The sequence below is a fragment of the Delphinapterus leucas genome, chromosome 11 (assembly GCF_059928025.1).
Source record: "Delphinapterus leucas isolate spDelLeu-1000000601 "Yukka" chromosome 11, BTC_Dleu_Yukka2, whole genome shotgun sequence".
Lineage (NCBI taxonomy): Eukaryota > Metazoa > Chordata > Mammalia > Artiodactyla > Monodontidae > Delphinapterus > Delphinapterus leucas.
The window spans coordinates 75181728-75198441 of record NC_143139.1 but is presented as its reverse complement, the minus strand read 5'-3'; the positions used below and the strand labels follow the sequence as shown (position 1 = coordinate 75198441).

General features: G+C 33.4%; 1 protein-coding gene across 12 annotated transcripts in view; it reads left to right on the top strand.

Moving 5' to 3' along the window:
* Positions 1–16714, top strand: part of EEA1 (early endosome antigen 1) — a 146049-nt gene that overhangs the window by 58474 nt on the left and 70861 nt on the right. For all 12 annotated transcript variants that reach the window (XR_016395010.1, XR_016395007.1, XR_016395004.1 and 9 more), the window contains 6 exons: positions 1629–1683; positions 1780–1845; positions 3747–3786; positions 5044–5157; positions 10842–10963; positions 12091–12246. Coding sequence is in view for 5 of the 12 variants with exons in the window: in XM_089921119.1 (XP_089777245.1) it covers positions 1629–1683; positions 1780–1845; positions 3747–3786; positions 5044–5157; positions 10842–10963; positions 12091–12246 (553 nt within the window). In the remaining 7 variants the exon portion in view is untranslated. The remainder of the gene's footprint in view (positions 1–1628; positions 1684–1779; positions 1846–3746; positions 3787–5043; positions 5158–10841; positions 10964–12090; positions 12247–16714) is intronic.

Here is a 16714-nt window from a genome sequence, read left to right as displayed (position 1 = left end):
ATGAAGTGTCCTAAAAAGATAAATTTTAAGAGTCAACAAAAGAAACAGGAATCTATTATCCAGTTTTACTTTTGTATTCAGAGATTAAAGACGTCACCTCAAAGTTTATCTCCATCATGAAGTGCTTGTAAGTAGAAGTGATCACTATCTTTATGCCTCTGTTTTTTAAAAAAATTAATTGATTTATTTTTGGCTGCATTGGGTTTTTGTTTCTGTGTGTGGGCTTTCTCTAGTTGCGGCGAGTGGTGGCTACTCTTTGTTGTGGTGTGCGGGCTTCTCATTGCGGTGGCTTCTCTTGTTGTGGAGCATGGGCTCTAGGCGCTCGGGCTTCGGTAGTTGTGTCATGTGGGCTCAGTAGTTGTGGCTCGTGGGCTTTAGAGCAAGGGTCAGTAGTTGTGGCACACGGGCTTCGTTGCTCCACGGCATGTGGGATCTTCCCGTACCAGGGATCGAACCCGTGTTCCCTGCATTGGCAGGTGGATTCTTAACCATTGCACTACCAGGGAAGTCCCTATGTCTCTGTTTTTATTTTTATCATAGAACTGATGGTCTGTTACTCTTCTTTCCATGTTTACTTGCCCCATTAAACTGAACAACTTGAGAGTCTGGCATAGACAAGTTCTGTTGAATAATGAAGTAATTCTTTACATATGAATGGCTACCAAAGGTAGAGGACTTATTTCTCCATCTTTCACATTTTTCTTTGTTGGCAATTTCCTTCTTTTTCTATTATTAACCATGTTTCACAGATGAAGCTGACTCTGTTATTTGTTCTCTACCCCCACTCCCATCCTAGAGAATAATTCTTGCACCAGTATGTCCCATTATCTTTTACTTTCTGATAATGCTTGTGCTGGTGTGGACTTGGTCTTCTGAAACATTAGAACTGATCCTGTTCTGTTCCCTTTGTACTAGAATCAGTTAACTTGAGTATTCCCAATCAGCTCAGTTCAGTTTTGTGTCTTCTACCATGGCAGCCAATGGAGTGGCGTGGAGGAAGGAGAGTCCCTTTTTCTGCTATTTATAATCCAACAGGGAAAGATATGTTCCTCATATCCACAAGAATAATCCTAAATGTGTTTTCTCATGGAATGTTTTTCCTGCACTAGGTCCTTGAGGTGTCTGCTCACCATTCTTTGTCAGACTGACAGAGAATTAGGTGAAGTGAACAGAATGTGAAGTTTTGACAGGAAAGAGCATTTCAGACTCAAGAAACAGAAAGAAGCCAGAATTGTTAGAGCTAAAGTAATGAGGGTGAGAGTGGTAAGGCAGGGAGTAGATTGTGCAGATTTTATAGTCCTTGTTAATGAGTTTAGATTTTACACTACTGCAATAGGAAGCTATTGATGCTTATTGCTGGTAAATTAATGGGAGATATTTTGCTTTGGGCTCAGGTTCTTGACAGTCAGTTTTATCATTTCCATGAGAAAATGTTCTTCCATTTATAGACAATGTGCTTTAGGAATAAAGTTATTTTCCCAAGGATTTTATATATATATGTATGCCACTATACGTAAAATCTATAGTATTTTTTTAAGACTTGAGAAAATTAGAATACTAATATGCAGTCACTGGCCATGATTTCTTAACATTAACTATTAATTCCTTTTTTTTCAACTTATGTTTAGAGATGACATAACACTACTCAGACAAGAGGTCCAAGACCTACAGGCTTCACTTAAGGTAAGACTAAAAATGATTATACTTGTTTATTTTCAGTGTTTCAGATAGATAAAATCTTTTACAATTTACTAATTAAAAACTGTTTTCTTCTCTTAGGAGGAAAAATGGTACTCAGAAGAATTAAAGAAAGAATTAGAAAAATTTCAAGGGCTGCAGCAGCAAGTAATTGCTTTTAAATACTTGAAGTGTGTTATTAGTTTTTTATTTTCATTGTTGAAAATTAAGCATAATACTTTTTTGTAAACAGGTGGCCTGATATGAATAACTTCCTAATTTGTTTCTCTGTATATTAGCCTACATGTATATCCTTTGTAGTACTAATGAATGCAAACCAATATAACTAATATGTGGGAGGGTCAGATGTAACTCCTTAAAGGTGCTCCATTAAGAATCATTTACCTATGGATTGTTTAAAACATTATTCTTATTTTCTGACAATATACCTAAACGGTTAAGAAATATAGGTTCAAACAGTAGTGAAGCTCTTCAAAACATTTGTGTTTGTGACAAATTAGAAATCACTAAAATGTCTGTTAATAAGGACAGAACTATTAGTAGCTGCTTACAGTTTACATTAGTGGAGATTGTTTGAAAACTTGGGAAAACTGATGTATTAATGATGTTAAAAAACATTTGTGTCTTTGTACACACACAGGCACATATGTACTATACAACTTTACATAAAAATAATATATAGCGAAAAGAACAAGAAAATCATTATGGTATCAAAAGTGGTTATTTTGAGGGATTTCACTTGATATCTTAGATTCTTTATATATATATGTTCTTTATAGCTTAATATATTTTCTAAACAATGTCTTAACCAATTATGATTTTTATAATAAAATTATTTTGACTTTTATACTAAACTTACATAAAGAATCATAGAATAATGAATTTTACCAAATACATATATAGTTTTCATTTATAAGAATAAAACTGTCACCCTTTAACAATAGCTCTAATACTTTTATAAAGTAATTAGTGATCCCTGTGCACATTATCTTAGCACATTATGACTCCCAGTTGGTCTTTTTGTCTTTTCACCAAAAATTGTGATTTAGACTAGGAAAAAAAACAAATAAATGGATAAAAAAGATATCAGTCTTATTACTGCTCAGCTTCTATGATTGAGGACGCATTAAAGAGGTTTTTAGTAATCCAAAATACTTATAGTTCACTTATGTGTGTTTTACATAGATGCCATTAACAATCATTCAAACATGAGCTGTATTATTTTCCGCACCTGTAAACACAGAGGAAATTGTTTACTATATTTGATATGGCTATTTTACATTTATAATAAATTAAATACATTCCCACAGTGCAATTGCCTTGATAAGAAATTTACCTTTGGGGGAAAATGTATTTTAATTACTGATGATTATTAGCAATCAGTATGTCTAAATCCAATGTATAGGAAAATAAAAAGTCAGATGTACTATGAGATACCTTATGCAACTTTTTCAGATATATGTAATTCTTTAGAATATGGGAATAATGACTAGGTGGTATATTATTTTATTCCTAATGCATGGGATAAATTAAACCTTACGGAATACATTCTTTATTTCGGCTCCTTTAAAGACAATTTATAATCTGGAATTAAAAATTTATGTTTTTAAAGCCAATTTTTTAGTAGTGTTAGTTTCATGGCATATTTCAGCTTATGAAAATTTTTGACTATTACAGGATTGAATCTTGTCTGCTAACTTAAGTGTTTGCTTTAGAATCTATTTTTATAATTGTGATAGTTTATGTTACTTATTACTGTATTTATGGAATTTAAGATGCCATCTTGGCAAGACTCATAAAAATTTAATATATGTTAACATAAAATAATTCTTAGAATCAGTGAGCTACAGTTACATCATTATTCCAGACTGCCTAGTCATACCTTAGAGATCTAGAAGAATGTGAGCAGGCCAAGATTTGATTTTCATCAAAATCTTGCTACTTACCTGACAGAATGTGGATTTCAGAGATTTTTTTCACATTGGCAATTGTAACAGTATTGTCTTTTCCTTTTAATGTATTTGTTTATGTTTTTTGTTTTCATTGAGGAGTCTAAACCTGATGGATTAGTGACTGATTCATCAGCAGGTAACTTTACTTGAAGCTGTTATTTTTTCATTTTTCTTTTTCTTCTTTCTCATCCTTTCTTCTTTCTTTTTCTGTGATGCTTGCTACATGAATTTTATTTTGTGATTATACTTTATGGCTTTAAAACAGTGAAGACAACAGTCATATTCTAGGCTGAGAGTATCTATTACCTGTGAACTTTGTAACTTAATCAGTTAATGAAATCTTAGTCCTGTTTTAGTTTATTATATTCTGAAGTTAGAGAGAAACTTCTGAAATATTACATTAATATGGTGGTTAATGAAAATTTAGATCTGTATTAAAGAGCGATGCAGTTTTTTCTCTTGAAATAAAAAAATGATGAAACTAGCATCTTGGTAATGGACTTTAACTGGAGGAATGCGCAATGAATAATCAAAATTATATTTTGAGATTAGCTATTGTATTTAATGTCCCTCTGAAATCCCTTTTCTTTATGAGAATGAAGTAGTAGGAGTTGACTGCATATTTTAATTGATTACTTTATTTAAGACCTTGATTGTTCTTAAAACAGTTCTAATTTCATTTCGCATTGTTACATATTTCATCAGAGGTGCAGGATATATTTCTTTTTGGTCAGTTGACAGATATAGGAAAATAACTGAGAAATGTGAAGTCACAATAATCCTTAAACAAATATTTATAAATTATTTGGGTATGATTGCTAAATATTCCTTTCATTTGTTTTACATGTTTGTAAACTATGACTTGAGCCTTAAATGAATTGGCTATGCTTAATTCTCTTTTTTTTAAAAAAATAAATCTATTTTATTTTTGGCTGCATTGGGTCTTTGTTGCTGCGTGCCGGCTTTCTCTAGTTGCGGCGAGCTGGGGCTACTCCTTGTTGCGGTGTGCAGGCTTCTCATCACAGTGGCTTCTCTTGTTGCGGAGCAGCGGCTCTAGGCGCGCAGGCTTCAGTATTTGTGGCACGTGGGCTCAGTAGTTGTGGCTAGCGGGCTCTAGAGCGCGGGCTCAGTAGTTGTGGCGCACGGGCTTACTTGCTCCGAGGCATGTGGGATCTTCCTGGACCAGAGCTCCAACCCGTGTCCCCTTCATTGACAGGTGGATTCTTAACCAGGGAAGCCCTATGCTTAATTCTTAAAATGTGAAGATACTCTACTAGTAATTGGCTAGTAGACACATGTTGATTGTCTTTAACTTCTACAGTGATTATAAGTAATAACAATTTAGGAAATGTAATTCACATTGTATGTGAATAATTACTGTACTTTTTTGTAGAACTACAGTCTCTGGAACAGCAGTTAGAAGAGGCCCAAACAGAAAATTTTAATATTAAGCAAATGAAAGACTTATTTGAACAGAAAGCAGCCCAACTTGCCACTGAAATTGCAGGTAAATTAAATCAGACTTATTTAGCCAATATATCAGTCTCATTACAATTTTGCCATTGTATATCCTAGAAATAAACATTGTATTTTAATGTGATAAAGCATTTGTTATAGATTGTGGTGGTGATTACTGGCATTTAATGATAATAGAGTTGCTATATAAGTTATTTTGTTTGTTTTCCCACCTCCTCCTTTCAGAGGACTGATTTTCTCTGTAAAATTCTTCTTGAATTTTAGAGAAGATGAATTTTCTTTTGGGGTATGCTTAAAGATAACAGGTAACATTTTGAACAAGTTAAGTAATATAGTACACGTTTAACATTTGGTTATGCTAACAATTGCATATAATTTTTTAACTACATATACATGCTTTTAGGTAATAATATTGTATGTGATTAAGTATACATTAAAATGCTAATTAGTAATTTATCACTGTGGAATTTATGTAGACAAAGACATTTGCTCATTTAAAGTTTATGATTTAACATCAGAGGGCAGACAGCAGAAGCAAGAAGAACTACAGTCATGCAGCCTGTGGAACAAAAACCACATTCACAGAAAGTTAGACAAGATGAAAAGGCAGAGGGATATGTACCAGATGAAGGAACAAGATAAAACCCCAGAAAAACAACTAAATGAAGTGGAGATAGGCAACCTTCCAGAAAAAGAATTCAGAATAATGATAGTGAAGATGATCCAGGACCTCTGAAAAAGAATGGAGGCAAAGATCAAGAAGATGCAAGAAATGTTTAACAAAGATCTAGAAGAATTAAAGAACAAACAAACAGAGATGAACAATATGATAACTGAAATGAAAACTACACTAGAAGGAATCAATAGCAGAATAACTGAGGCAGAAAAACGGATAAGTGACCTGGAAGACAGAATGGTGGAATTCACTGCTGCAGAACAGAATAAGGAAAAAAGAATGAAAAGAAATGAAGACAGCCTAAGAGACCTCTGGGACGACATTAAACACAACAACATTTGCATTATAAGGGTCCCAGAAGGAGAAGAGAGAGAGAAAGGACCAGAGAAAATATTTGCAGAGATTATAGTTGAAAACTAACTGAACATGGGAAAGGAAATAGCCACCCAAGTCCAGGAAGCACAGCGAGTTCCATACAGGGTAAACCCAAGGAGAAACACACTGAGACACATAGTAATCAAATTGGCAAAAATTTAAAGACAAATTATTGAAAGCCAAAAGGGAAAAATGACAAATAACATACAAGGGAACTCCCATAAGGTTAACAGCTGATTTCTCAGCAGAGACTCTACAAGCCAGAAGGGAGTGGCATGATATACTTTAAGTGATGAAAGGGAAGAAGCTACAACCAAGATTACTCTACCGGGCAAGGATCTCATTCAGTTTCGATGGAGAAATAAAAAGCTTTACAGACAAGACAAAGCTAAGAGAATTCAGCACCACCAAACCATCTCTACAACAAATGCTAAAGGAACTTCTCTAAGTGGGAAACACAAGAGAAGAAAAGGACCTACAAAAACAAACCCATAACAATTAAGAAAATGGTAATAGGAACATACATATCGATAATTACCTTAAACATGAATGGATTAAATGCTCCAACCAAAAGACACAGGCTCGCTGAATGGATACAAAAAGAAGACCCATCTATATGCTGTCTACAAGAGACCCACTTCAGACCTAGGGGCACATACAGACTGAAAGTGAGGGGATGGAAAAAGATATTCCATGCAAATGGAAATGAAAAGAAAGCTGGAGTAGCAATACTCATGTCAGATAAAATAGACTTTAAAATAAAGAATGATACAAGAGACAAGGAAGGACACTACATAATGATCAAGGGATCAATCCAAGAAGAAGATATAACAAATATAAATATATATGCCCCCAACATAAGAGCACCTCAATACATAAGGCAACTGCTAACAGCTGTGAAAGAGGAAATCGACAGTAACACAGTAATAGTGGGGGATTTTAGCACCTCACTTACACCAATGGATAGATCATCCAAAATGAAAATAAATAAGAAAACACAAGCTTTAAATGACACAATAGACCAGATAGATTTAATTGATATTTATAGGACATTCCATCCAAAAACAGAAGATTACACTTTCTTCTCAAGTGCGCACAGAACGTTCTCCAGGATAGATCACATCTTAGGTCACAAATCAAGCCTCAGTAAATTTAAGAAAATTGAAATCATATCAAGCATCTTTTCTGACCACAACGCTATGAGAGTAGAAATGAATTACAGGGGGAAAACATAAAAAACACAAACACATGGAGGCTAAACACTACGTTACTAAATAACCAAGAGATCACTGAAGAAATCAAAGAGGAAATCAAAAAATACCTAGAGACAAATGACAATGAAAACACCATGATCCAAAACCTATGGGTTGCAGCAGAAGCAATTCTAAGAGGGAAGTTTATAGCAATACAAGCCTACCTCAAGAAACAAGAAAAATCTCAAACAATCTAACCTTACACCTAAAGGAACTAGGGAAAGAATAACAAACAAAACCCAAAGTTAGTAGAAGGAAAGAAATCATAAAGATCAGAACAGAAATAAATGAAATAGAAACAAAACAATAGCAAAGATCAATAAAACTAAAAGCTGGTTCTTTGAGAAGATAAACAAAATTGATAACTCATGAAGAAAAAGAGGGAGAAGATTCAAATCAATAAAATTAGAAATGAAAAAGGAGAAGTTACAACAGACACTGCAGAAATACAAAGTATCCTAAGAGACTACTAACAGCAACTCTATGCCAAAAAAATGGACAACCTGGAAGAAATGCACAAATTCTTAGAAAGGTATAACCTTCCAAGACTGTACCAGGAGGAAATAGAAAATATGGATAGACCAATCACAAGTAATGAAATTGAAACTGTGATTAAAAATCTTCCAACAAAAGTCCAGGACCAGATGGCTTCACATTTAGAGAAGAGCTAACACTCATCTTTCTCAAACTCTTCCAAAAAATTGCAGAGGAAGGAACACTCCCAAACTCATTCTGTGAGGCCACCATCACCCTGATACCAAAACCAGACAAAAATACTACAAAAAAAATTACAGACCAATATCACTGATGAATATAGATGCAAAAATCCTCAACAAAATACTAGCAAACAGAATCTAGCAACACATTAAAAGGATCATACACCATGATCCAGTGGGATTTATCCCAGGGATGCAAGGATTCTTCAATATACGCAAATCAATCAATGTGATACACCATATCAGCAAATTGAAGAATATAAACCATATGATCGTCTCAATAGATGCAGAAAAAGCTTTTGAGAAAATTCAACACCCATTTATGATAAAAACTCTCCAGAAAGTGGGCATAGAGGGAACCTACCTCAACATAATAAAAACCATATATGACAAACCCACAGCCAACATTGCTCTCAATGGTGAAAAACTGAAAGCATTTCCTCTAGGATCAGGAACAAGACAATGATGTCCACGCTCACCACTATTATTCAACATAGTTTTGGAAGTCTTAGCCACGGCAATCAGAGAAGTAAAGAAATAAAATGAATACAAATTGGAAAAGAAGAAGTAAAACTGTCACTCTTTGCAGGTGACGTGATACTATACATAGAGATTCCTAAAGATGCCAGCAGAAAACTACTAGAGCTCATCAATGAATTTGGTAAAGTTGCAGGTACAAAATTAATGCACAGAAATCTCTTGCATTCCTATATGCTAATGATGATCTGAAAGAGAAATTAAGGAAACACTCCCGTTTACCATTGCAGCAAAAAGAATAAAATACCTAGGAATAAACCTACCTAGGGAGACAAAAGACCTGTATGCAGAAAGCTATAAGACACTGATGAAATAAAGATGATACCAACAGATGGAGAGATATACCATGTACTTGGATTGGAAGAATCAATAGTGTGAAAATGACTATACTACCCAAAGCAATCTACATATTCAAAGCAATCCCTGTTGAATTACCAATGGCATTTTTTACTTAACTAGAACAAATCATCTTAAAATTTGTATGGAGACACAAAAGACTGCGAATAGCCAAAGCAGTCTTGAGGGAAAAAAACGGAGCTGGAGGAATCAGACTCCCTGACTTCAGACTATACTGCAAAGGTACCGTAATCAAGGCAATATGGTACTGGCACAAAAACAGAAACATAGATCAATGGAACAAGATAGAAAGTCCAGAGATAAACCCACGCACCTATGGTCAACTAATACATGACAAAGGAGGCAAGTATATACAATGGAGAAAAGACAGTCTCTTCAACAAGTGGTGATGGGAAAACTGGACAGCTACATGTAAAAGAATGAAATTAGAACACTCCCTAACACCATACACAAAAATAAACTCAAGATGGATTAGAGACCTAAATGTAAGACCGCACACTATAAAACTCTTAGAGGAAAACATAGGAAGGACACTCTTTGACATAAATCACAGCAAGATCTTTTTGATCCACCTCCTAGAGTAATGGAAATAAAACCAAAAATAAACAAATGGGACCTAATGAAACTTCAGAGCTTTTGTACAGCAAAGGAAACCATAAACAAGACGAAAAGACAACCCTCAGAATGGGAGAAAATATTTGCCAACGAATCAACGGACAAAGGATTAATCTCCAAAACATATAAACAAGCTCATGCAGCTCAATATTAAACAAACAACCCAATCCAAAAATGGGCAGAAAACCTAAATAGACATTTCTCCAAAGAAGACATACAGAGGGCCAAGAAGCACATGAAAAGCTGCTCAACATCACTAATTATTAGAGAAATGCAAATCAAAACTGCAATGAGGTATCACCTCACACCAGTTAGAATGGGCATCATCAGAAAATCTACAAACAACCGATGCTGGAGAGGGTGTGGAGAAAAGGGAACCCTCTTGCACTATTGGTGGGAATGTAAACTGATACAGCCACTATGGAGAACAGTATGGAGGTTCCTTAAAAAACTAAAAATAGAATTACCATATGATCCAGCAATCCCACTACTGGGCATATACCCAGAGAAAACCACAATTCAAAAGGACACATGCACCCCAATGTCCATTGCAGCACTGTTTACAATAGCCAGGTCATGGAAGCATCCTAAATGCTGATTGACAGATGAATGGATAAAGAAGTTTTGGTACATATATACAATGGAATATTACTCAGCCATAAAAAGGAACGAAATTGGGTCATTTGTTGAGACGTGGATGGATCTAGAGACTGTCATATAGAGTGAAGTAAGTCAGAAAGAGAAAAATAAATATCGTATATTAATGCATGTATTTGGAACCTAGAAAAATGGTACAGATGAACCGGTTTGCAGGGCAGAAATTGAGACAAAGATGTAGAGAACAAACGTATGGACATCAAGCGGGGAAAGCGGCGGGGGTTGGGGGTGGTGGTGGGATGAATTGGGCGATTGGGATTGATATGTATACACTGATTTGTATAAGATTGATGACTAATAAGAACCTTCTGTATAAATAAATAAATAAAAATAAAATTCAAAAAGTAAAAAAAAATAGTTTATCATTTAATGTAATCAGAAGTATAATTTTATTGTATATATTTATGGTTATCAAAGGAATGTGAATTTGAATTAGAGTGATATATAGATATATACTGGAATATACAAGAATTTATAAAACTGTTCTTCCCTAGAGTTAATGTCATGTCATTTGTGTAACCTTAATTAGATGTAAAGTCAAAATATGATGAAGAAAGGAGTCTTCGAGAAGCTGCTGAACAAAAAGTGACCTATCTAACAGAAGAATTAAACAAAGGAGCAGCTATAATTCAAGATCTAAAGACTGAACTGGTAATTTAGAAGCCATTTATTAGAATGTACCTTATTTGAAATTGAAAAATTAAATGTATACACTGATGAAACATTTTTGGAAGTACAGCTTGAGTAGAATGGAGGAAAGAAAAAAATTCCCTTTTGTTTTACCACGTAAATGTATATACTTTATATGATTTTTAAAGTAAAAATGGAATTTTATGACACATAATTTATGACTTTTAACATTTTTGTTGTTTCTATCTTAATATCGTGTCTTTTTTAGTAGTTTCCATATTGGCATCTCTGATCTTACCATCCCTTGAACTTTAGTTGTATAAATTTATACTTTTCGGGTACTTCTGATTGCATTTCTAGCTTTCATTTCAAATTCAACAAGTATAAAATCAAGTCATCCTGTTTCCTCTGTAACTGTATTTCTGTCATTGGTACCATGTATTTTCATCACTCTCCCCAGGCTTAACAACTTTGGATCTGTCCTTGCCTCCTTTCTGTCCTTTATTTAGCACTCAAGAAATACATGAATAAATGAATCAACTGTATTCAACCTGCAACAAACCCAAATTATGCTTATACCTGTTCCTTCTTCATGTTATTGACCAGTTTCCTAGGATAAAAAAATGAAGGAATTTAGCATTTATCAAGTGATTTTTATCACCAGTGGGTATACTTTGTGAAGGAAAGGAAAGCAATTAAAGTGCTAAGGATAATTGTGAATTTGTGATTTTGTACCTTGAGTGGTAATACTATCAAGTATAAGATAGAGCGGGAAAAGGAGAGGGTGGTTGGGGGAAGACATCAGTGTTTGATGTTTGGAATCTAGTAATTGATATTAAAGATTGTTTTATTTTGATTTCTTAGTAGTAAAACTATTTTAAAAATGTGTGTTGGCCTTCCCTGGTGGCGCAGTGGTTGAGAGTCCGCCTGCCGATGCAGGGGACATGGGTTCGTGCCCCGGTCCGGGAAGGTCCCACGTGCCGCGGAGTGGCTGGGCCCGTGAGCCATGGCCGCTGAGCCTGCGTGTCTGCTCCGCAGCGGGAGAGGCCACAGCAGTGAGAGGCCTGCATACCCCAAAAAAAAGAAAAAAAAAAAGTGTGTTATTTTAGTTTCACTGTGATATTTAATTAAAATGTGTTCTTTCACAGCTTCAGAGACCTGGAATAGAAGATGTTGCTGTGCTTAAGAAAGAACTGGTACAAGTTCAAACGCTAATGGACAACATGACCTTGGAACGTGAGAGAGAATCTGAAAAACTCAAAGATGAATGCAAAAAGTTACAAGCAGAACATGCTCACTCACAGGTAATGAAGTTTAGTGCACTTAAATGAGATTTATGTTAACTTGTTTAGTGTGCACTCTTGAGTGAAGCCATAATTTTTCCGAGTGAACCTATCAAGCAGTATTTGCCTTTCTTTCATCTGGTCTGAGTAATATTTGTATATAGTCAATATGGTCTGATAGTCAATATTTTTAATATTTGCTCTATGAAGCTAGAGCCTTAGAGAAGAATGTTTGCATACAAGAGTATTATTCTGTTTAATAAATGATGTATATTGTATAGAAATTATATTTAAAGTTAAATTTGCTCCAGACTAGTCAGTAAGTAGTAATTAAGTTTATTTCAATTTGGTAGGGGTAAAGGAAGTATGATTTCATTGTCTTCATTTGTATAACGAATGTTGTTTAGAAAAAGTATTTAAGACTTATTTTCTATTCGACTTCTTTTTCATTTATCAGTTATTTAATTTTGTGGTTGAAAGAAGTCATAAAAATCATCTAGTCTAACACTCCATCCAGGAATTCCCTTTATAGCATCTCTGATAAGTGATCTACAACTCTTGCTAGGTGGTGTAGGGGGTGCATATTTCTTCCTAAGTCAGCTATTCCATTGAGTTGGCATTTGTTTCCCTATAATTTACATGCACTGGTTCCAGTTTTCAGGAATTAAACATAGTAAACTGTTCTTTTCCACATGAAATATTTGAAGACTGTTCATATTTACTCTGAGTTTTTTTCTTTTCCAGGATAAACATTCTCAGTTTCTTGTACTATTTCTTGCATGACTTTGGCCTGTAAATCCCTTATATAATTATGTCAGCATGTGACAAACTCTAAGATGTGTAGTAAATATATTTGCTTAAAAATGCCTTTGTCCTTCCTACTGTATCATAGGAGGTATTTTGTTATAACTAGTACTATGTGTAGTTCTTAAGCTCCCATATATTATGTGGACCTCTGTTTTTCATGTTTTTAGTTTAAAAAGTTGTTATAGTGACGTTTCAACTTGCATCTCTTTCTTAGAGTTTTTCAGCTGGTGATCTAAAAGCCACTCTATTCATAATTAGTAACTTATTAATGAGCTATGGAGTATAAATATTATAGATAACCCATGTCATCCTTTATTTTAGTTCCTCCTATATCTTATTAGTGGAGGAATGGTGAAAGTTTATGGGTACAACATGCATAGGCACGTGAGGCTTTATGATGCTTAACATTTCAGACTTTAAAGTTTATGAACTTCAGGTGCAGATTTCCCAAAAGTGATCTTTGTAGCCCAATGACACATAGTACCACAAATTTTCAAATAATTCCAGGGAGTTCATGAATTTATCAAAGCCAATAAAAAGCTCCTAATGTGTAATCAAGGAGAGGCTGAGTCAAAGAAGTCTCATGAGGTAAAATCCCATCCAGATAATGCTTGTGTAGAAATTTCTTTTAACCCTGTAAGTTAAGTATTAAGTTTGTTTTATATTTAAGGAATCTGGGCTCAATGAGGTTAAATAACTTGTTCAAGGTCATGCACCGAACATAAAGAAGCTTGAATTAGAACTCAAGTTTGGTCTGAAACTCGTGTTCTTTCTATATCATGTTATTTCCCATTTTAGGTGGTCTGGTGATTGCCTTAGAAGTAAATTTGTGCTATTAATCTTGATCTAATACTTATTTTTATTACTTTTTATATCTTGACATATTGTATATTTGTATTGAGTATAGCTTAAAATACTTTTGAGTTGTGTCTAATACCATTTCCACATGAAAAAAAATTACTGTCTAAATATTCCATCTCATTTATTTGTTTATAACTGTTTTTAGCTTCTGCTTACTCCTTGAAAACTGGCATGTATTTTATTAATTTATTAAAATTCATTTCTATTTATTCTCAGTTAAGTGTGTTAGTGAATTATATAACTTGAACTTAATAGAAAAAAAACTTTTATATATTACTGCTTTACTGAACCTAAAACATTGGAATCAGAAACAAAACAGTCAAAGGAATTAAAGAAACTAAAAATATAATGATTTGTTTGGTATTTCTAGTTGAGGCTCAAGATATACAATCTGGTATTATACATTGTTAAATATGTTCCATTCCTTTCATTAAAAATATAACTTATGAATTCATTGACATTTAAAAAATCTAGATATTTTAGAAGGCATATAGAAAAATAACTCATTCTAAAGCATTTAAAAGTACTTTTAAAATAATTAGCTTTTCTTTAGATCAGAAATTAAGGTTAATAAAAGGATTATTCCTAAAAATCTACATTATTAAACATATCAAAGCTGTCATCAACTTATATTTGGTGTTGTCTTTAATGGAAATGATTTTTTAAGAATTTTATTTGTATTCCAAATATACTTATTTGAATCCCAATTTTTAAAGCTAATAAGGTTATGAAGAGATGGAATAAGTATGATTATACTCATGCATAGTTACTAAAGAGAGCATTTAAGTATCATTTAAAAGTAAGCTAGTATAAGAGATCAGATTTAGAGGTGTGTTTGGACTTTTTATTGTATGTTCAATGTGTACTTTTGTCAGTCTTGTCTTCCACCTTTCATCCATCATTTTATTTTATTTTTTTCTGCTTTCTAATGGAGATGCTTAAACTTGAGGTAATGTGTTTTTGGAAGGCTTTTAATATTAGTACTACTTTTAATAGCACCATAGCACCATATGGCAATTTTGTGTTTTAAGACAATCTCAGAACTTCAAACATATGCTCATTTTTGTTTTATTAATCAAGCAAATTTTTAACCATCTTTAAAATGATTATTTTCTAAAACTAGTAGAATATTAGGACAATAATTATAATCTTAAAGCACTAGCAGGTTTGCGTGAAATATTTTTCCTTAATTATTTTGTAATTTAAAATTTTTTAGTAAAAATTCGATGTTAAATTCAATAACGTGGCTTCAAGGAAATGCAAACTATTTTATAGGGTCTCATATACTGTTTCCTTGTGTACAGATATCTAGTAACTTCTTGGAGATAGAATCACTCATCCCTTTAGCGAGTATTTTTTGAATGCCTGAGTGTCAGCAACTATTTTACATGTGGGGAATACAACAGTGAATAAGATACAGTGCCTGCTCTTATAAAGCTTATATTCCTTTGTGGAAACCAAATATATAAGTAAACCAAATCATGATAGAAAGTCAGTTAATGCTAAGTGCTATATAGAAAAACAAAACAGGATATGGACAGTAGTGGGGCTGGCAATAACGTGGGACAATGTTAGATAGAATGATCAGGGAAGGTATCCTCAAAGAGGATACATGGGAGAAGAATGAAGTAAGCAAGAAGCAAGGTGAAGAATTGGGAGCAGCATTCCCAGGAAGTGCAAGTGCTAAAGATTTCTAGCCACAGATGAGCTTGTCCTATTAACTAGTGAGGACTGTCTGTGTGACTTGAAGAACCTTCTTTTTGAATTTCACCCAGTGATACTGCTATAGTGAATGTATTTATTTCCTTTGAAATTTTGTCTTCAGTCTTTATTTTTTTTAAATAGAAACATGATCACTGTCAAAAATTAAAACGACTCATAATGTGCAGTAGAGAGAGTGAAAGTGTCCTATAATTCACTCCTGTTCCTCTCCTTCCCCATAACTAAAATGTACCTTTAGGTGTATACTTTTCCCACATCTTTCTTTTTTCCCCCCTTGAGTAAAGTGAAAAATTTTAAATGCTTGCTTTTATATTTTTAAAAATTCTAGTTTAGAAGCATATACATATTTAGTGTACGAAGGATACATTATAAAATTATTTATGTTACTGTATCTAAAAGGTATAAGATATAACAAAATAATTTTGGATACATTTGCTTTACATTTTCTTTGTTTAGTTCCTTTTATATGTTGGCATTTATCAGCAAGATAGATACTAGATAGATGTTACACATGGCTAACTGTATCTTATAAACTTTAATGTGGAATCATGGTATTTTAATGAAATATACTCAAAATTTGCATTTTAATACACTTATTTCTGTTTATTATGTGTGAAATATTCTAGTAATTCCTTTGAAAGAGAGTTAGAAGTAGGGATTTAAATATGACAATTTATTTTCCTGTGTGATAAGTAGGCATTTGTACTACATGATTAAAATATACTAATTTAAAGTAGCTGGATTGTTCCTAATATTTTTATTAACATCCATAATATTGCTGATAGAAAGTGATTCTGAGGTTCAAAGTTGTTAGACATAGCAAATTGAAATAAACTTCCAATACTTATATCCATTTCAACGTTACATGACCAGTTCAAGACAGAAAGTGTTTAGGATACACTTTTTACTTGAACACAGTTAAAAATACATGAATATTTAAATATTTTCTTTGAAGTATATTTTATATACATGTTTTCCTTAAAAAATCAGGTCATAAACATCTCAGACATGCTGTCATTCCCCAAAACATTTTTGAAACCTCTTTTTATTGACTTTAAACCAGTTTGGAAAGCACTCAAAAAACTAGTTTCATTAATTT